The 22,634-nt window shown below is 36.1% G+C and overlaps 1 protein-coding gene across 3 annotated transcripts in view; it reads left to right on the top strand.

The window, feature by feature from the left end:
- TMTC2 (transmembrane O-mannosyltransferase targeting cadherins 2) overlaps nucleotides 1-22,634 on the top strand; it is a 658,994-nt gene that overhangs the window by 217,186 nt on the left and 419,174 nt on the right. For all 3 annotated transcript variants that reach the window (XR_012324274.1, XM_073788371.1, XM_073788372.1), the window contains one exon: nucleotides 9,112-9,226. Coding sequence is in view for 2 of the 3 variants with exons in the window: in XM_073788371.1 (XP_073644472.1) it covers nucleotides 9,112-9,226 (115 nt within the window). In the remaining variant the exon portion in view is untranslated. The remainder of the gene's footprint in view (nucleotides 1-9,111; nucleotides 9,227-22,634) is intronic.

The raw sequence follows: 22,634 nt of genomic DNA, 5'->3' as shown, positions 1-22,634 counted from the left end.
TTATATATTCACCAAGTGTTTTAGATTGACAGTGTAATAGGCCAAAAAAAGGGTCTGTTGGTAAGATTTGAGGAGAGCCTCAAAGCTCAGATGATTGTAAATTCTTCCTTGTCCAGTCATTATATTTGCAAATACAATTGTATTTGCTGTCTTCATGTATAATGCTGTGGGTTAGTTAATCAGAAACTTCACAGAGAGCACATTGCTATCAGATAGGAACATAAAGAGATTTGTTTTCTTTTGATGGAGAGGCAATGGGAAAAATTTTGAGCACAGTTGGGAAATGAAAGAGTGAAGGCTTCCACAGGTGAGACCCAGCTTCACAGACCATGTGTGGTACTGATAGCAGACACTGAACTGTGGACCTGGGGCTGGCTCATAGTTAGTCAGAATACAGTAGAGATTGCAGATGGTAAAACGCTAAGGAATAACCCTAGATATGTTAAAACCAAAAAACCTGCACTGAACTGTATATGTGGATATTACAATATGCACATAGATAGCGTAGTGACTAACAATGCTGTGAAGACAATGTTAACATATCAGTGGAATACTAAATTTTATCTTTTCATTTTTAATACTTTTTTCCCTTATTAGGAATAAACTTATTTTCAGGTCCGTGTGAAGTAACCAAAGGTAGGGAAATGAGAAATAATTGCATATTATAAAATTGCTCTAATTAGAGTGTAAAAGTGTATAGTATGTGTATTCCGGTATCATATGAATCATAATCTTTAAATTATGTGTACTTTTTCCACTTAACATTTTAGCCAGGCAGTTTTTTTTTTTTTTACCCACTTTATGTTCGTTTCTATAATAATCCAAGGTATAATTACCAGGAAAAATAAATTCTTGTAGGCTTATAAGGGCTCATATTTCCCTGGAGTCACTATCATACAATTAGTAAAAAGCCCAGGCTACAAATGTTGACTCCCTTACAACGTTTGTTAATGGATAGAATGAGAAATCATTCTGGTTAACAAGGAAAAAAAAACCACATTCACATTAATTTTAAGTTTCATGCAGTTGAGTGGCTCTTTTTTCCCCTCCTTCTACTTTCTTTCTCTTCCCTTTTCACTGAGATTAGAAATTTTAACGTAATTATCCTTTATATTTTAAAATGACATTTATTTAACTTATATCTTTAGTAACACCATTTTTGGAACATATCTGAAGTCCAAGTGTTCCATAGTGATTAAAACAAGGATTTTGGAACCAAGCAGACATAACTTTTAGCTCGGTTAGCTTTTAAGTGTCACTTTCTCTGAGGCACAGTTTCCTCATCCAGTACAGGTACACTAGGCACTCCTGTATTTATTTCCTTTTGCTGCTGGCCTGGCTTAGATAACTGGCAAATTTCAATGTTTAAACCTTTTTTGGGGGGTAGCATTCTGATTTCAAACAAGTAACTTAGAATTGGAGGAAGCAAAATTTAGGATTTATCACCTTATTTTTTTTTTATTTTTATTTTTTGCGATACGCGGGCCTCTCACCGCTGTGGCCTCTCCCGTTGCGGAGCAGAGGCTCCGGACACGCAGGCTCAGCGGCCATGGCTCACGGGCCCAGCCGCTCCGCGGCATGTGGGATCCTCCCGGACCAGGGCATGAACCTGTGTCCCCTGAATCGGCAGGCGGACTCTCAACCACTGCGCCACCAGGGAAGCCCTATCACCTTATTTAAAACAGTATTAAATGTTTCAATTTTGCCAGATCTTTACATAGAACTTGGTGTTGATATAGGGACTAAAGACATATATTAAAGTTCTGAAGTAAAAATAAATTACAGCTGAAGGCAGAAGTCAAAAATGGAGTCCTTGCTGATTCTGGTGGCTGTGTTCACTGCACCAATGGAATGGAAATGCTGGTATGATAGCCCTGAGGCATGACTGCATGCCTGAATGTTAAGTAGCTGAAATTTGAATATTAAGAGATTCATTCATCTTTTTCTTTTAACATCTTTATTGGAGTTTAATTGCTTTACAGTGGTGTGTTAGTTTCTGCTTTATAATAAAGTGAATCAGCTATACATATATCCCCATATCTCCTCCCTCTTGCATCTCCCTCCCACCCTCATTCATCTTATTAGCTAATTTTTCAAAGAGTAATGCATGCCGTAATCATAAAATTATTTAAAATTTTTTATAATCAATGAATATAAATATCTCCAAACTTTTAGTGTAAAGTAAAAATATCCTTGAATGGCTTCCTTGGTGACGCAGTGGTTGAGAATCCGCCTGCCAATGCAGGGGACACGGGTTTGATCCCTGGTCCGGGAAGATCCCACATGCCGCGGAGCAACTAAGCCCATGCGCCTACAACTACTGAGCCTGTGCTCTAGAGCCCGTGCTCCGCAATAAGAGAGGCCACCGCAGTGAGAAGCCTGCGCATGGCAACAAAGAGTAGCCCCCCCTCGCCACAACCAGAGACAAGCCCGCGTGCAGCAACAAAGACCCAATGCAGCCAAAAATAAAATAAGTAAAATTAATTAAAAATATATATATCCTTGAAAAAATTGCTCAAATCTCCCTGCATTGATTTTGTGAAATATATCAAGTGCTATGAAATTGCAGTAGTTAATTTACAGTAAGTTTGAATTACTTTATGAACTTAGAACTGCTGTATTTGAATGAGGGCTTTGAAAAATATTTGGAGGGATTCATTGCTGTAGATCACTTAACATTTCCAGAAGGGGCTCACATTTGATTTTCTCTTTAGAAGAACTTTTGCAAGATGGGAATATTTAATTGTTTTTCTGCCTTTCAAAGAACATAAAATGAACTGTGGCAGATTGTGGACGAAGTACAAGAGAAGCTTTCCTTGTGAGTTAAGGTCAAGTTTCTTAGTAAGTGGATACCTTTTAGATGCAGTTAAATACCAGTGTGAAGGGCCCTTGAGATATGAGTTATTCTTGCTTCTTTGCTTCCTGACTTTGTTTAAAAGAAAAATTTTGTTTTCTTTTTGAAAATAAAATAACTTTACAGATGAGATTTCCTAAAGCTTATCCAGTGATACCTAGAAGCATCTGTTTGCTTTTCCTTAATATAATCATCGTATATGCTTAGTCCTAAGAACTAAGTCAGGTACTTGTTAAACAATGCTTTTTAAATCTCTTGTCACATGTAAGGCATCTTCAGGGCACTTAGGAGTCCTTGATAAATGTACCTAAATCCGCAGTATCTTTGAGCAACAACCATTTATTTACATAGGTAGACTCTGTTCTCTTTCCATTGCATTAACTAGAAAATGTGACATTTAAAATTCCATTCCCAAAGAAATGTAAAACACTTAATGTATTGTTTGGCATTCATTTTTCTGTTGTATAGAAAATACATTATGAAATATGGGTACTAAATAGCTTAGTTTGTTGTTCCTGGAGTATTTTGTCCCTACCAGTTCTGAGGGGATGACTCATTTGGATAATTTATCTTGGTTCCGTATTATACTCTAGTCCCTCAATTAAATATGTGTAAATATTGAGTACTATAATACGTGATCTACTTTGTATTCTGACTCAGTATTGAGAGGGTGAGATTTCGATGCCTGGAAACAGATCTGGTTCTCTATTGTCATTAACTTTGCAATTTAAAAAATTAACTTCAGTTCATACATCAATGAAATGGGTATAGTAATGGACCTCAAAGGTTATTTTTGTGTTAAATAAATTCTGGACCCTGTCAAGCATATAGTAAACTTTAAATAAATGAAAGCACTGTTATTTTTATTTTCCCAATATACATATATTTTTATTCCTTCTCCACCTCCCCTTCTCCCTTCACCTTTTCCTTCTCTTTTTCTCTACCTAGGCTTGTAGTGGTGCACATTAAGCCCATGAAATGGGACAGTAGTCCCCCAACAAGAGCAGCTTCTTATAGTATAAACTGTGTCAAAAATAGGAATAAAATGAGTATTCTGAATATTTTGAAATACTGTTTGTTGGGAAAAACTTTCAAAAATTACATTGAGATTTTAGGATAAACTGATTACATTTTTTTAAAACTTCAAATAAGTGCTTTATTATCTACAGTGCTTTAATGTGTGAATTGGATTCATCTGGGCACACTATTAAAATATAGACTTTGAAAACCTAGATACATTTTTTTAGGCTTCACTCACAGTTTCTTGGAAGAATTTCAGGGATTTTATTCCAATCAAACTGTAGTTTTAAAGGTCACTACAGTGAAATAAATGCATCAATAAAATATATGAGATTAAAAATTTAAAAAGTATAAATGACATTAAATATTAATGAAAATACAAGATCTTTAAGTTATGTTGGTCCAAAGTATAATTACCAAGTGAAAATTTGAAGATAATCTCAAACATCTGTTTCGAATTATCGTAGTACAAGAAAAAGTTTAGTGAATGTTAAAACCCTTTATTCCTGAAGTAGGGTATAGAATAACCCCATCTCTATTTTAAAAGAATGTGAAGTGTGACCTTCATTTTCCTTTTGTCCATTCTTTCCTATCCTCCCCTCCCCTCCATTCTCCTTTTCGTCCCCTGCTACCCAGCTGCAGAAGTTAATTATATTCCTCAGTTTGCAGCCAGTTTTCAGGGTGATCCCTACAACTTTCCTCTCTTTTATTTATGTATTTATTCCCTTTTATCTCTATTCCTAACTTGAATTTCCCTTTGCATCATAGGTAACGGCTCTAATGTACTTGATTTGCATCCTTAGATTTATAATGTACCCTTGTAAAATATGTAGTGATATTTTGGGTGGGAATGAATTTTTAATATTTTTAAAAGAATGCATTAGATATTTTGAATCTTCGTAGGCTTTTCAAGGTCCATTCATGTTACAGTATTTACACGGAATGTGCTGGTCCTCACTGCTGTATAGTAATCCATGAAGTTTATGTCTCACATGATACTCCCATGATGGACAGGTCGATTATTTCCTACTATCAGCCAACACTAAGAGGCTTGCATTAAACATCCTCTTAATGTTCTCTTAGAATTTCTCTGGGAGTGGGATTGCTGGTCAGGGATTATTCATGACGTAGTCAGTAACATTTGCTGATTTGACAGAGTAAGTACTGTCAGATGGCAGAATGCAGTGGTTTCCCCAGGCTACAAGGCCCCCGACAGTGCACAGGGTCCATTCCACATGCCTACCAGTATTCGGCCTTATCCAGTTTTCTCATTTTTGCCAATCTCAAGTCTCATTGTTATAATTTGCATTTCTCTGGGTTACTAAGGAATTTGAGTATTAGTTAAAATTATTTAATGTATTCTAGAATTTATTTTGGTTTCCCCTTTTGTAGATTCCTGTTCATATCCTTTGCCCATTTTTTTCCCCCGCTGTTGGATTTCTTATTGCTTTGTTTGGAGTTCTTTTTATTTCTAAGTACAGTTCCTTTTTGTTTAGATGTTTGAAATATCTTCTCCTGGTGTATTAATGCATGTCCCTAGTGTCCTTCAATAAGTAGAAATCCTTCATTTTGAGATACTCAAATTCATCAATTGTTTTCCTTTTTGAGTTCTGTTTGGAGGTCTTTTTAAGAAGCCACTTTCCCTTCCACAGAGATAATCTATATATTCTTCTGTTAGCTTTACTTTTTCACATTTATCTTTTAAAACCATCTGGAGTTTACCTTTGTATATGGTGAATATGCTATAAAGACCCAATTTCATTTTTCTCTTCTATTATGGTTATTAGAATACATTTTTTTCTTGTTAATAAATTATGCTAAAATATTGATTGGAATTATATAGAATTTATAGATTAATTTTGGGAGAATTGACATCTTTATAATGTTCAATTGTCCCATCCGTGAGCCTTGGAATATTTTTCCATATTTTTTGAGTTTTGGTTTGGGTACTTTCAAGTCATCAGACCAGCTAGGTGTAAAAATGGATCTGATATAAAACAGTTGACTTGGTTGATATGATCAAATTTGTCAAGTAATAGGAAAAAAAAAAAAAACCCTAAAGCTACAGTGATTAATTCTGTAGGTTAATTATATAGATTTGAAATCATCACATTAGCCCTTTTAAGATGTACTTTTTATAGTTTATTTTAATGTATTTTCCTTTAAATTATAATATATCTGTAAAAACTAGATTTTAACTGGTTTATATGTCAACAATGGTTTTTTTTTCCTACTTTTTGTTTTATCACTGAAACATGAACAACTTTTGTGAAAAGGTTACTATTTAGTTGACTACTAATAGGATTTTTAATTTTAGGTTATATTCTGTAGGGTAGCTTTATATTTTTAGAAGTAATCTTTAGGTTAGCATTGGGTTCTGGTAGCATTGAAGCAAAAATCAATAGTATTTAAATTTAAATAGGCTTAGTCTTGTCAGCTCTTACTTAAAAACCTAAACTCTCTTTTGGTAAACACAGTACTAAAGAGCAATTAGGAAGAAGGGGTTTTGAAGAAGAATTGTTTTCATATTTGAATGTGATGAAATCCTCTATGTCGGTGCCTTGCAGGCAGAGACCAGAAGGAACACACTGGTAGTAAGGAAGTTGGCTTAACTACTCCTTGCACTGAAGGAATCTCATTATATGCCCTGTCATTGGATTTGGATTTTGGTTGGGTGATTTGGGAAAGGGTCTCAGGAAACAGGGGAGTCCTCTAGATCGGATGCTGGGACAATTCTATCTATGCCTGGTTAAAGAAGTATTCGTTTAGCAAGAGACGGGGTTGTTTGGTATTTTGTGGGTTGTACAGTGCCCTTTTTCTTTTTTGTGTTTAGTAAAATTACGAAGTGATCTTGCTTGGTATCATTTACCATGGTCTCAAAGTAACCTTGTCTCCAGCTGTTTTCCTGTTGTATATGTACAACGGAAGAACAGAATGGCCTGTTGGTGAGTGTCAGATGAGTTCAGGACATCAAAGTCTACCCTTTCTTTCCTCTCTCCCCTACTCCCTCTTTCATCCATAAGCAATTAAAATTGTTTAAAAAATCCGTACTTAATTTGGGAATTTTCTTCTTTTTGTAGTTACCTAGGGCAATGACTTAATCATAAATACGTGAGTGATTTCTGTTTGGACAAAAGAAACTTAGTAACATGCTGTGGCTTTGCCACAGATAACTTTACTGATGATTTTTAATTTATAAGTTGTACTCTTACTTTGAAATAACCATCTCCTCTGCTGCCTTTCCCTGCGGAAGCCATCTTAGATTCTTTGCTCTTACTTTTCCCCCTACCTGGAATCGCTGGTCTTTGCAAGACTGCTTCCTTATCCTCAGTTTTTAGAGATAACACCCATTTCCCTATTTCTAAGATATCCCTGTTTAAATTAGCCTCATTCCCTCCATCTTACTTTGTTTTATATTGTTTGTAGCACTTATCACCTGAAGTTAATTCATTTCTTCTATTGTGTGGTCCTCCCATCCCCACTCCACTCCCCACTTCAAACATAAGCTGCGAGTGGGTGAGAACTTGTATGTATGTACAGTTGTGCCAGCCCCCAATAATGTTTCTGGCACAAAATAGGTGCTTAATAAACAAATACATTTATGAATTAATAAATGAACCACTAACCAAATGAGTAAATGTATATTCTAGACATAATTATGTATTTGTTGACTATTAACTATTAATTGGGCTATAAGTACTTGAAAAAATGTCAATCAGTTTCTCTGGAAATATGCCTTAATATTCAAACTAATTTCTTGCTATAATTTTTTTTCATCATCTGTGTTCATAGACTATGGGTAAGATGGGATAGCATTATAATGATGTTTTCCTGGTGCTTAAATTACCAGTTGGATGCATTGGCTATTAGAAGTTTCCATTGAGCCATACTTTGTTATGTTGGTGGTGGGATGGGGGGGTTGGATATAAAACACATAGGGTGTTTTGCCTATTAAATTTAAAGATAATCATAATTCATTTTACTATATGTTTTTCATACTTTTTATTTTTTTAACTTTTATCTTTCAAAAAGATAAGGATTCAATTTTCTATGGACTCATAGTGCTAAGGCCTATTCGTAGCATGTGAATGTTGGTTTGCAGTGAAAGATGAAACTTAGTGTGAAAATATTTATTGAGTATTTGCCACGTGGCAGGCACCATCTTAAACACCCTACATATACAAGCTCATTTAATCCTTGTCAACAAACCCAGGAGATATTATTCTCCCCCATATTACAGATGAGTAAACAAAGGCACAGAGTGTTAAATTACAGGCAAATTTGGGATCGAAAGAGGTACACATTTTTATGCATTAAAAAGAGATGTCTCAAAACCCCTTTCATTCTTCATATACAGCTATTAATTACCCAAATAAATAGATCTTGGCACACATGAGCCTTCTCATCCTCATCTTCTAGTTGGGAGGGACTCTGATTTCAGGACCCGACACTCCATCTCCTTATGGGAAAGAAAGAAGACAAGAGAAGCACCCAAGTTTGAGGGATAGGTCTGTTTGAGAGCCATGCTGTGTGGGCAGCTGTTAATGGAGTGTCTTCTAATATTGAGAAATCATGATTATTTGGAGTGAAACGTAAAGGGTGTACAGAAAATGTCAATTTTTAAGTGTAACTGTGTGTGAAAACACTGTTACTGATTTTACCATGTATGAATTTATTAACAGGAAGGGTATAAAAGAACATTATATGTGAATAAACCATATATACTTCACTGTTTTAAGAAGCATAGTGTTTACTGATACATTCTGATGACTATTAAGCCTTTTTATAGCTTTGATATACTTGTTATCTTCTTTTTATTCCCAGTTCTTCTATGTCATTTATCAGTATTTTTGTATTTGAATGAAGTCTTTATTTTAAGATGATTTCTTACAGTTTCTGGTTTAGTAAGTGTACAATAATTTCAGTCCACGAAGACCCCTACCAAGATTTGAAAGAGCTTCAAGTCTTTGTAGGTGATCTTAAGATAACATAGTTCTTGGCCTTATGATGAACTGTATGTGTATATCAGCTTTGAGACATAGTTTTGTTTTAGGCTTTCATTGTATTTAATCCCCTAGTTTGATGAAATGTTGGAGTACAAAGGAAATAAATTTGCTTTCTTAAAAATGTTTTATGAGAGTTTTTTCTCTCATTGTGGTACTTCCTGACGGCCTGATATTATGTCATATATAATTGGAATGACACTCAGCCTGAATACTTTTTTCTCTTTTTGGCAGCATGGGGTAACCTTGGAAATGTTCTCAAGAGTCAGAGCAAAATTTCTGAAGCTGAAAGCGCCTATAGAAATGCTTTGTATTACCGAAGCAACATGGCTGACATGCTTTATAATTTGTGAGTATGCGTTGCTTTCTCTGGTTTGGTTCATCTTTGAAACATGTGGCAAGAGGGGCTATTGATTTAACTGCTGGAAATGGAGATGATGGTAGCTGATATTCTGAAATAGTCTTTTCATGAATCATGCCTCTGAGATCAGTAAATGGATGGTATATGTGATCTCTGTTTTGGGCCACATCATTGATATTCATGTGTATTGATATAATATGGCTAGGTTTTTTTTTTTTTGAAGTACTATGCCATATAACATAAAAATTGGTTTAAATGCTTTTAGCTTTTTGTTTTAAAAAGTTCACATCATTAGTACTTGGTTGTGCTCATAAAATAAGGCTGCTATGTATGATACTCTATGTAATTGATATCTTGATTTTTAATAATAGATTTTATCCTCTGTTAAAGAATTGCTGGTGTCAAAGTATATATAGAACATGTACTAAACCTGGGGAGTTATCAAATAAGATAATGTTTTTCTTTTATTTTTCCACCCCCTCCTTCAACGGTAGTGAAAATTAGGTTGGGATAATGGGATAATTTAGAATGCCTGTGTATGTTGGGTTAGAAAAATCCCTGGGGAAAAATCTGTTCTGTTATTTGAATGGAAAGCCTCAGGGGGTGCAGTTAGATGTGAGTGGATAAATGCAAATTAAACTGAAATCCTTTTTCTGTCTCTTGTATTTATGACACACTTTTATTTATTAGTAATAGAAACTTAGTCTAAACTTGCTTGAACACAAAAGAGAATTTATTAAGCCTCCATAACTGAAAATCCTTGGGGTTGACTAGATGAAAGCACAATTAGATCCAGGTGTTTTATTATGTTTCGGGTATTTGTCTCCATTTTGTGTCTTTGGTTTCTTTTGGGTTCACTCCTTTCTCTGTGGGACTCTAAGTTAATGAAATGACTCATGCACCTTTATGCATATAGACTCAGTCTCTGAAGGACTTGTCTTGGTGTCTATATTAATCCTGGAAAAAGATCTCTGACTGACCTTTCTGGGATCATGGATCGATTCTTAAATGAAACTTTGGGCCGTGTGTCCGGGGCTGTAAGAGCCCTCCATTGACAGTGCCTCTGGGGTTGGAATAGAAAGGAGGAGGACCAGTTCCCTGTAGGAAGGGACCAGGCATATAAGATGTCTACTGCTTGTGTCTGATGACTGCTATGTAATATTGACAATATTAAACTAATTTGTCAGCTTCATTTTTTTTTTTTTTTTTTTTTTGCGGTACGCGGGCCTCTCACTGTTGTGGCCTCTCCCGTTGCGGAGCACAGGCTCCGGACGCGCAGGCTCAGCGGCCATGGCTCACGGGCCCAGCCGCTCCGTGGCATGTGGGATCCTCCCGGACCGGGGCACGAACCCGTGTCCCCTGCATCGGCAGGCGGACTCTCAACCACTGTGCCACCAGGGAAGCCCCTGTCAGCTTCATTTTTAAGGTGCCTTTGTGTTCTGGTTATCTCTAATCTTTTGTACTGGCTAAATCTAAAAGTGCAGATGTAAAAAAATTTTTTTAAAAAACCACCAAAATATCTAGATTTTTAAGGGAAAGCAGACAAGATGAGCTCAGTTTAACTTCCTGTTTGTACATTTACCTTTTCTTTAACTTCCTAGACTTTAACCCTGGGGTCTCAGTCTCCTGGCCTATAGTCTGAATTAGGTCAGCATGTGTTTTGTGTTGACCTGCACAGTGTTCAGTTTTCTCTTTTTTACCTGGGATGCCTTCAGGTGGAGCACTCCCTCTCCAGTTTACACACCCCTGATAATGGGATGTGTTTCATACTTCATCATTTTCCCCGGTCTGCTATGTTTCATACTTCATCATTTTCCCCAAAGTAATTTGAGATTGCATCTTTTTCTTTATTTGAATGGATATATCTAGATACAACTACAAAGGCTTTCCCCCCATGTCTTCTTCATGTAAATAATGTGATGTTCCTATATTATTGATTAGTATTGATTATTGAATAGTATTTTTATTTCATGAAAAAGAACCTTATCAGTTTGACAAATTTACACAAACATTCTTTTTCTTTTTTTTTTTTTTTTTTTTGGCCTCTGAAAGTAATGTTGTCAAAGGGAACTCTTGCCTTGCAATATGGGATGCCAGTTTGCTTCTGGTGCCCATTCTTCATACATTGTCAGGGGAGAAAGTAGCTGAACAACCAACATCTCTTCTTTGAACTTGTTTTCCTCTCTCTCATCTATAGCCACTGGTTGAAAAGTTACCTACCTTCTGGTGTTACTTGTTGGGCAAGGGTTGAAAGAAAAAGGAAATGTGTCCAACCAGGCTTATTCTTTGCTGAGAAGAGAAATTTATTCAATTAGATGAATATACTTTACATGTAATTTAAAAGCTGCATCTTATAACTTACTCTGTGGATGCATATGTAAACTGTGAAAGCATATAGATACATCTCCCTAAATCCTAATGAAAAATTCTTGCTGAAGAAGCGGTTATTAACAATATTTGGTTTCTTCCCCCCTATTAGTAGGAAAAGGGATATGGCATAATGCCATTTATAGTTTCAAAATCATTTTACTACTGTGACAGGTTTTTTTAACTAAACTGTTGGCTCAAGTAGAGAGGCCTAAATTCCACAAGAAATGTCGGCAATAATTTTGAAGGATTACATAACCCATGTGGTTGACAGAATTCTGATACATAAATAATTATGTTTCAAAATAGGTGAGTTATTCAATGATTTTTTTTTTTTTTTTTTTTTTTTGCGGTACGCGGGCCTCTCACTGCTGTGGCCTCTCCTGCTGCGGAGCACAGGCTCCAGATGCGCAGGCTCAGCGGCCATGGCTCACGGGCCCAGCCTCTCCGCGGCATGTGGGATCTTCCCGGACTGGGGCACGAACCCGCGTCCCCTGCATCGGCAGGCGGACTCTCAACCACTGCGCCACCAGGGAAGCCACAATTCTACTCTTAATAGCAATAGATGTAGTACATTTATTGCATAACCTTATATTTAACCTTTTATTCATATTATCAAATTTATTAAAATTCAGTAGTTCCCACAAGTAATTTTAAGACCAGGTTTGACAGATCTGCCTTATGATGTTGGTTTCTCTTTTCAGGTATAATAAATTCTCAGGGACAAAGCAGATGGACCACCACTCAGTGATTTACACTGTCAGATCTTATAAATACGTAGTCAACTTTCAACCTTTTAACTGCACCACCCACTGCCATTTGAAATACAATTGATTTCTCGTCTGAAAAATGCTCTGTTCTTTCACTGTTATAGATTTGTCCCAGTCAGTCTGTTCCAATTGCCACCTAAACAGGGAATTCAATAGAGCATTGAATATTTCATTAGGCATTAGATTTCAGAATGCAGATGATAAATGTAATGTGGTTTAATCAATTCTTGATTATCTTACATAACAGATGGGATTATTTCTGTGGATAATAGAGATTTTGCCATCATAAGTTGTCATTTTTGTTCTGTGAGCATCTAAGTAATCATCTAATCTGAGAAGCTAGGAAAGGAGCAATACAATAAACTAATAAATGTAAGGGAAGTAAAAAGAAAATGTTAATGAAGTAGAATATGGAGAAATAATGGGAAGTAATGAATAAATGTAAGAGCTTTTTCTTTAAAAGATCAACAATATATGGCAAAAGTAATGGACAAAATAGAAAATCTCAAATATACAATACAGCACTGAGAATGAGAAAGGGCCTGCATCCAGACGTGTGGAAGCTTAAAATAACAAAAAGTTATGTATATGAAAGTCTTAGTAATATGAATACTTTTCTGGGAAAATATAAATGATTAACATTAGCCCAAGAAGAAATAGGCATTCTGAATCAAAAACCTTGGAAAAATTTGAAAACCATATTAAAGAATTTTCTCTCCAAGGAACCAAGTTAAGGCATTGGAACAAGTAAGTTCTATCAAGTCATTAATCAAACGGTATTTCTTGCATTAGTTACACTTCTCACTTATTTTTGTGAAGCTAGATAAAACTGACAGCAAAAGGTCTGATGATATATAAAACCAAAACACAAAAGAATAACGACAACAACAAAACTCAAAAAACAAAACAAAAAGCAAACAAGCAAGAACAAATAACAGAACCGAAACAGGCCAATAGACTTATGAATATAAATGTAGACATATCTTAAAATTAATATAGTGGATGCAACAGCATATTAAAGATTAAAACACTACTATCAGATGAGATTTATTCTAAGTTTTATAGTGGAGTATTCAATACCACAATTCAATTGCTATACTCTTTCAATTTAAAAAGTCAGAAGAGGAAAAAAATTATCTTTTCTAGAAGTGCCAGGAAGGCTTTCGATCAACATCTGCCTCAGAGAACAAGACATAAATAAACTAGGAATAAATATTCTACAACATAAAGATTATCTGTCTAAAGTTATAGAAATACCATATTTGATATTAAAGTACTATGGTCATTGCCATTCATATTCAGCTTCATGAAGTAGTGGCAGTTTCTTATTGGTCATTATATCTCTCCATATCTACAGGAGTTCTGACTATATTTGTTGCTTTTATAAATGAATTATGAAATTCATATCAGAGCAGAGGAGATTCCATTTGTCACTATAAGTGGTAAGATTAGTAATGGGTATTAGCCACATTCTTTGAATTGTGTAAGTATATGTTGATCATTGTCATTAAACAATTCTGGGTTATGACAGCCTTCTTGAATTAGGTGTCTAGAGTTGTTATCTTGAAGTTTCAGAAACAAAGACATTTATGTTAGCGTTAGTTTGTGTATTAGTTTCCGTAACAAAGTACTGCAAATTAGGTGGTTTAAAATAATAGAAATTTATTATGGCACAGTTCCGGAGGCTAGCAGTTCACAATGAAGGTGTCCACAGGGCAAGCTCCCTCTGAAAGCTTTAGGGGAATCCTTCCTTGCCTCTTTCCTGTGGTTTGCTGCCATTCTTTGGAGTTCCTTGGCTTGCAGCTGCATGACCCCAGTCTCTGCCTTTGTCATCACATGACAATCTCCCTGTGTAACTTTGCCTTCACATCCTCTTATCTGGATACCAGTCATATTAGATTAGGGGCCCACCCTTGTTATCACATTACATCTGCAGTGATCCTTTTTCCAAGAAAGGACATATTCTAAGGTATGGGGGTTACAACTTCAACATACCTTTTTTGGGAGAGACATAATTCAACCAATAGCTGCCTATTGGGAGCTTCATTTTAAGAGGCAGAGTGACACATAGTGGTACCATTCTATCTATCCCCAGTACCAAGCACAATGTCAAACACATGAGTTTTTAACGGGGGGGTGAGGATTGAGGAAGCTAAACATTTGCATAGAATTTCAACAAGTTTATATATCTCATGATGCCGAGAACTCTGTCTTCAAAGGAAGTAATATAGGAGGATAGAGCAGTGAGGGAATGTGGGGTGCAGAGTTGTCACCATAGATCTAGTTCTAATGAGAGATTTTTTTGTTTGTTCAGGACCAGCTTTTGAGGACCCTTGAGAGGTTAGAAGGATCAGAGGTTACAGGGTGGAAGTGGTGGGACTATCTGATAATGGGGCGGAGCCATTCCTTGAATCCCCGTTGAAAACAAGGCATGAGACGCCTGTGGAAGTGAGGTCTGTAGAAATGAGGGGGAAAGTAACCCTTGGCCAAAAGGCTAGAGTTCAGGGCAGGGTTTCCTGCCAAGTTCCATGGATGTGTGTATGTATGTGTATAAAGGATGGAGGGAGGTGTTCAAAGGATACCAGGTAAGCAGACTGGTCTCCCAAAATAGACAATTCAGGAGAGGCTATCAAACAGGAGGGCCAGGAGGTGCTTGCCATGTCTGATATCAAGTGAATGGGACTGAGAGATTTTGGTGAAATTCCATTGGCTTGGGGTCACCAGAGATCTGGATACACAACTCATCTGGCCCTTTAGTGATTCCTGGAAGGAGGTGAGACAGCTTGCAGGTACCTACCTACCTGTTCACATGGCAAGAGCAAAGTCTAACACTTACTGCATACTTTCATTTTGTTTTAATTGATCATTTTTACCACTTAATAGAATCTTGTTGAAAACTTTGAAGCAGTACTGAAGAATAAGCAATAAAGCATAAAAATTATTATTGCATTCCTTACACATCTTTTTCCCTCCTCTAGTATATTTTCACTTTTTTCATAAGCATTTCTATATGTAGTTACAACATGTAGTTATACAAGCATCCTTTTAACTTTTTCCCCTGTGTATGTCAATCACCAGTGATTTTTTTACTTCTGGATGTATATACTAATGTGTCATAATTTTCATGACCGTCTCTGCTTTCATTAACATTACATTGTTTCAATTGGGGCCGTTACACAGACAGCATTAATAAACGTCCAATGGAATGGTTTCAAAACTATGTTGCTTCAAAACCGTGTTTCCGTAATTACCAGTGGAGTTTATTTTGTTTATTAGCTCTTTGTAATTTTCCTGGGAATTAATTGTTCAGGTTTCTTGCCTGGTTCTTTATTGAGAAGTTTTTCTTGTTGATTTGTGGGGTTTAAGGTGAAAATGGGTCCCTCCGCCGCACTTACATGTATAACACAAACATCTTTTCTGCAGGTATTTTCTCCTAGTTTTTGCTTGTATTTTTACTTGTCTTATGATAATCGTTATTGTATATAACTTGAATCTCTCTCTCTCTATATATATATATAAAAAAATCCACAGACCCTTTCCTTTAAAACCTCTGTAATTTTGTGTCTCTATGAAAACCATTCATAGGCTAATATTTTCTAAAGTTATTGTCCATTTTTTGAATAGTTTTAGAATTATTTTTGGTTTTTAGGTACTTAGTCCACCCTGGATATATTATTTTTTGTATTAAGGTATTTTTTTTTCCAAAATGAAAACTAATGTCCCCATAATAATTTATTGAATGCTTCACACCTAGGCCAAGTTTGTATATAACCCTGGAGTCATTGTCATGGGCTTTATTTTGGTCTTTCGGTAACCCACACCGAGAACAATTTGTTTTATTTACTGTAATTTCTAGTATATTTTATATTTTAAGGCAAGTTTCCCATTCTTCTTATTTATTTTCAAGCAATTCTTGATTATTCCTCTGTGTTTTGTCTTTAATATGAACATGATCATAGCCTTGTTAAATTGCATTTTAAGTCTGGAGTTTTAGTTGGTTTTCCAGTGACTATATGTTCAAGTGAGGTAAACTGACGTGGTTATACTCTTCAAGTTTCCCTTCTAGATATGTGTATTTTTACATTTATTTCAATTTTTAAATTTCCCATATTGAAAATACTGTATTTTGGTTCAAAAAGGCCTCACATATTTGAGGTTGATTTATTCTTTTCTTTTTTTAAACATCTTTATTGGAGTATAATTGCTCTACAGTGTTCTGTTAGTTTCTGCTGTATAACAAAGTGAATCAGGTATATGCATATGTATATCCCCATATCCCCTCCCTCTTGCGTCTCCCTCCCACCCTCCTTATCCCACTCCTCTAGGTGGTCTCAAAGCACTGAGCTGATCTCCCTGTGCTATGCAGCTGCTTCCCACTAGCCATCTATTTTACATTTGGTAGTATATATAAGTCCATGCCACTCTCTCACTTCGTCCCAGCTTACCCTTCCCCCACCCCATGTCCTTAAGTCCATTCTTAACGTGTCTCTTTATTCCTGTCCTGCCCTTAGGTTCAGCAGAACCGCTTAAAAAATTTTTTTTCAGATTCCATATATATGTGTTAGCATACAGTATTTGTTTTTCTTTTTCTGACTTACTTCACTCTGTATGACGGACTCTAGGTCCATCCACCTCACTACAAATAACTGAACATTGTTTCTTTTTATGGCTAAGTAATATTCCATTGTATATATGTGCCACATCTTCTTTATCCATTCATCTATCGATGGACACTTAGGTTGCTTCCAAGTCCTGGCTATTGTAAATAGTGCTGCAGTGAACATTGTGGTACATGACTCTTTTTAAACTATGGTTTTCTGAGGGTATATGCCCAGAAGTGGGATTGCTGGGTCGTATGTTACTTCTACATTTAGTTTTTTAAGAAACCTCCATACTCTTCTCCGTAGTGGCTGTATCAATTTACATTCGCACCAACAGTGCAAGAGGGTTCCCTTTTCTCTACACCCTCTCCAGCATTTATTGTTTGTAGATTTTTTTGATGATGCCATTTCTGAATGGTGTGAAGTAATAATTCATTGTAGTTTTGATTCCATTTCTCTAATGATTAGTGATGTTAAGCATCTTTTCATGTATTTGTTGGCAATCTGTGTATCTTCTTTGGAGAAATGTCTGTTTAGGTCTTCTGCCCAGTTTTGTATTAGGGTTGTTTGTTTTTATGATATTGAGCTGCATGAGCTGCTTGTATCTTTTGGAGATTAATCCTTTGTCAGTTGCTTTATTTGCAAATATTTTCTCCCATTGTCTCTTCATCTTTTTTATGGTTTCCTTTGCTGTGCAAAAGCTTTTAAGTTTCATTAGGTCCCATTTGTTTATTTTTGTTTTTATTTCCATTTCTGTAGAGGTGGGTCAAAAAAGATTTTGCTGTGGTTTATGTCATAGAGTGTTCTGCCTATGTTTTCCTCTGAGAGTTTTACAGTGTCTGGCCTTATATTTAGGTCTTTAATCCATTTTGAGTTTATTTTTATATATGGTGTTAGGCAGTGTTCTAATTTCATACTTGTACATGTAGCTATCCAGTTTTCCCAGCACCACTTCTCCACTGTATATTCTTGCCCCCTTTATCAAAGATAAGGTGACCATATGTGCGTAGGTTTATCTCTGGGCTTTCTATCCTGTTCCATTGATCTATATTTTTGTTTTTGTGCCAGTACCATACTATCTTGATTACTGTAGCTTTGTGGTATAGTTTGAAGTCCAGGAGCCTGATTCCTCCAGCTCCATTTTTCTTTCTCAAGACTGCTTTGGCTATTCGGGGTCTTTTGTGTTTCCATACAAATTGTGCAATTTTTTGTTCTAGTTCTGTGAAAGTGCCATTGGTAGTTTGATAGGGATTGCATTGAATCTAATCTGTAGATTCCTTTGGGTAGTATAGTCATTTTCACAATATTTATTCTTCCAATCCAAGAACATGATATATCTCTCCATCTGTTGGTATCATCTTTAATTTATTTCAGCAGTGTCTTATAGTTTTCTGCATACAGGTCTTTTGTCTCTTTAGGTAGGTTTATTCCTAGATATTTTATTCTTTTTGTTGCAATGGTAAATGGGAGTGTGTCCTTAATTTCTTTTCCAGATTTTTCACCATTAGTGTAGAGGAATGCAAGAGATTTCTGTGCATTAATTTCATATCCTGCTACTTTACCAAATTCATTGATTAGCTCTAGTAGTTTTCTGTTAGCATCTTTAGGATTCTCTATGTATAGTATCATGTCATCTGCAACAGTGACAATTTTACTTCTTCTTTTCCAGTTTGGATTCCATTTATTTCTTTTTCTTCTTTGATTGCTGTGGCTAAAAATTCCAAAACTATGTTGAATAATAGTGGTGAGAGTGGGCAACCTTGTCTTGTTCCTATCTTAGAGGAAATAGTTCCAGTTTTTCACCATTGAGAACGATGTTGTCTGTGGGTTTGTCATATATTGCCTTTATTAATGTTGAGGTAGGTTCCCTCTATGCCTACTTTCTGGAGAGTTTTTATAATAAATGGGTGTTGAATTTCTCAAAAGCTTTTTCTGCATCTGTTGAGGTGATCATGTGGTTTTTATTCTTCAGCTTGTTAATATGGTGTATCACATTGATTGATTTGCGTATATTGAAGGATCCTTGCATCCCTGGGATAAATCCCACTTGATCATGGTGTATGATCCTTTTAATGTGTTGTTGGTTTCTGTTTGCTAATATTTTGTTGAGAATTTTTGCATCTATATTCAGTGATATTGGGCTGTAATTTTCTTTTTTTCTAGTATCTCTGTCTGGTTTTGGTATCAGGATGATGGTGGCTTCATAGAATGAGTTTGAGAGTGTTCCTCCCTCTGCTATATTTTGGAAGAGTTTGAGAAGCATAGGTGTTAGCTCTTGTCTAAATGTTTGATAGAATTCTTCTGTGAAGCCATCTGGTCCTGGGCTTTTGTTTGTTGGAAGATTTTTAATCATAGTTTCAATTTAAGTGCTTGTGATTGGTCTGTTTATATTTTCTATTTCTTCCTGGTTCAGTCTCTGAAGGTTGTGCTTTTCTAAGAATGTGTCCATTTCATCCAGGTTGTCCATTTTATTCACTTATAGCTGCTTGTAGTAATCTCTCATGATCCTTTGTATTTCTGCAGTATCAGTTGTTACTTCTCCTTTTTCATTTCTAATTCTGTTGATTTGAGTCTTCTCCAGTTTTTTCTTGATGAGTCTGGCTAATGGTTTATCAATTTTGTTTATCTGCTCAAAGAACCGGCTTTTAGTTTTACTGATCTTTGCTATTGTTTCCTTCATTTCTTTTTTATTTATTTCTGATCTGATCTTTATAATTTCTTTCCTTCTGCTAACTTTGGGGCTTTTTTGTTCTTCTTTTCTAATAGCTTGAGGTGTAGGGTTAGGTTGTTCATTTGAGATTTTTCTTGTTTTTGAGATAGGATTGTATTGCTATAATCTTCCTTCTTATAACTGCTTTTGCTGCATCCTATAGGTTTTGGGTTGTTGTGTTTTCATTGGCATTTGTTTCTAGGTAGTTTTTTATGTCCTCTTCGGTTTCTTCAGTGATCTCTTTGTTATTTAGTAGCGTATTGTTTAGCCTCCATATATTTGTATTTTTTTTAGTTTTTTTCCTGTAATTGATATCTAGTCTCATAGCGTTGTGGTCGGAAAAGATACGTGATACAATTTCAATTTTCTTAAATTTACCAAGGCTTGATTTGTGGCCCAAGGTATAGTCTATCCTGGAGAGTGTTCCATGAGCACTTGAGAAGAAAGTGTATTCTGTTGTTTTTGAATGGAATGTTCTATAAATATCAATTAGGTCCATCTTGTTTCATGTGTCATTTAAAGCTTTTGTTTCCTTACTTATTTTCATTTTGGATGATCTGTCCATTGGTGAAAGTAAGGTGTTAATGTCCCTTATTATTATTCTGTTACTGACGATTTCCCCTTTTATGGCTGTTAGCATTTACCTTATGTATTGAGGTGCTTCTATGTTGTGTGCATAAACATTTACAATTGTTATATCTTCCTCTTGGATTGATCCCTTGATCATTATGTAATGTCCTTCTTTGTCTCTTGTAATAGTCTTTATTTTAAAGTCTATTTTGTCTGATATGAGAATTGCTACTCCAGCTTTCTTTTGATTTACATTTGCGTGGAATATCTTTCTCTATCCTCTCACTTTCAGTCTGTATGTGTCCCTAGGTCTGAAGTGGGTCTCTTGTGGACGGTATATGTACGGGTCTTGTTTTTGTATCCATTCGGCCAGTCTGTGTCTTTTGGTGGGAGCATTTAATCCATTTACATTTAAGGTAATTATCGATATGTATATTCCTATTCCCATTTTCTTAATTGTTTTGGGTTTGTTATTGTAGGTTTTTTCCTTCTCTTGTGTTTCTTGCCTAGAGAAGTTCCTTTAGCATTTGTTGTAAAGCTGGTTTGGTGGTGCTGAATTCTCTTAACTTTTGCTTATCTGTAAAGGTTTTAATTTCTCCATCGAATCTGAATGATCATACCCATTCAGATGGTATGATCTGAATGGGTATGATCCTTGCTGGGTAGAGTAATCTTGGTTGTAGGTTTTTCCCTTTCATCACTTTAAATATGTCCTGCCACTCCCTTCTGGCTTGCAGATTTTCTGCTGAAAAATCAGCTGTGAACCTTACGGGGATTCCCTTGTATGTTATTTGTTGATTTTCCCTTGCTGCTTTTAATATGTTTTCTTTGTGTTTAATTTTTGATAGTTTGATTAATATCTGTCTCGGTGTGTTTCTCTTTGGGTTCTTCCAGTATGGAACTCTCTGTGCTTCCTGCACTTGATTGACTACTTCCTTTCCCATATTAGGGAAGTGTTCAACTATAATCCCCTTAAGTATTTTCTCAGACCCTTTCTTTTTCTCTTCTTCTTTTGGGACCTCTATAATTCAAATGTTGGTGCGTTTAATGTTGGCCCAGAGGTCTCTGAGACTGTCCTCCATTCTTTTCGTTCTTTTTTCTTTATTCTGCTCCGTGGCAGTTATTTCCACCATTTTATCTTCCAGCTCACTTATCTGTTCTTCTGCCTCAGTTATTGATTCCTTCTAGAGTATTTTTAATTTCAGTAATTATGTTGTTCATCATTGGTTCTTTGCTCTTTAGTTCTTCTAGATTCTAGTTTAGTGTTTCTTGTATTTTCTCCATTCTGTTTCCGAGATTTTGGATCATCTTTACTATCGTTACTCAGAAGTCTTTTTCAGGTATGTTGCCTATTTCATCTTCATTTATTTGGTCTTGTATGTTTTTACCTTGCTTCTTCATGTGTGACATATTTTTTTGTCGTTTCTTTTTTTTTTTTTTTTTTTGGTGGGTGGGGTTGTATTCCTGTCTTACTGGTTGTTTGGCCTGAGGCATCCAGCACTGGAGTTTGCAGGCAGTTGGATAGAGCTGGGTCTTGGTGGTGAGGTGAGGACCTCCGGGAAGCCTCACTCTGATTAATTTTCCTTGAGGTCTGAGGTTCTCTGTTAATCCAGCGATTTGGGCTCGGAGCGCCCACCACAGGAGGTTGTGCCTGACCTCCTGCCTGGGAGCCAAGATCCCACAAGATTCTTGGTGAGGTTAAAAAAAAAAAAAAAAAAAAAAAGAAAGAAAAATAGGAGCAGTACAATATCAAAGAGGATAAAACAAAATAGAATTAGAAAGATAAAAATTATATTAGGAAAAATAAAACTATAATTGATACAACTGCAACAAGGTAAAATTAAACCACAACAGAAAAAAGAAAAAAAAAAGTGGGTGGGGGGAACAAGCCAAACAGAGAGCACAATAACGAAGTATATAGAATAAAATAAAATTAGAAAAATAAAAGATTTATTAGGAAAAATAAAAATATAAAAGAATCCACAACAACGAATCAGCAAGGTAAAACAACTCTAATCTAAAAGCGGAAAAAAGAAGGAAAAAATTAAAAAATAAGCCTTGGCTATGGGGGCGGAGTATAGGCGGGGGTGGAACTTAGGCAGGGGCAGAGTTTAGGGTGGGGCAGGACCTAGGCCGGTGAGGAGGTGACGTTTGAGCATGGGGCGGGGCCTTGGCTCAAGACCCAGTAGACGGGAGAAGTTCCTGGGGGCGGGGCCTAGGCTGGGTGACATTCAAGCATGGCGTGGGCCCTCTGCTTAGGATCTTCGCAGAAGGGGAGAGGCAGCACTTGGAAAGGAGGGCCTCTGGAGTGTAGAGTTCTAGAGTTTGGAGGTAGGGCCCTGAGTGTGTGCGGGTGGGGTTTGGGCCTAGCTTGTTGG

Source organism: Tursiops truncatus, chromosome 11 (assembly GCF_011762595.2).
Source record: "Tursiops truncatus isolate mTurTru1 chromosome 11, mTurTru1.mat.Y, whole genome shotgun sequence".
NCBI lineage: Eukaryota > Metazoa > Chordata > Mammalia > Artiodactyla > Delphinidae > Tursiops > Tursiops truncatus.
The sequence above is the reverse complement of the archived record's forward strand: the minus strand, read 5'-3'. Positions and strand labels throughout refer to the sequence as shown.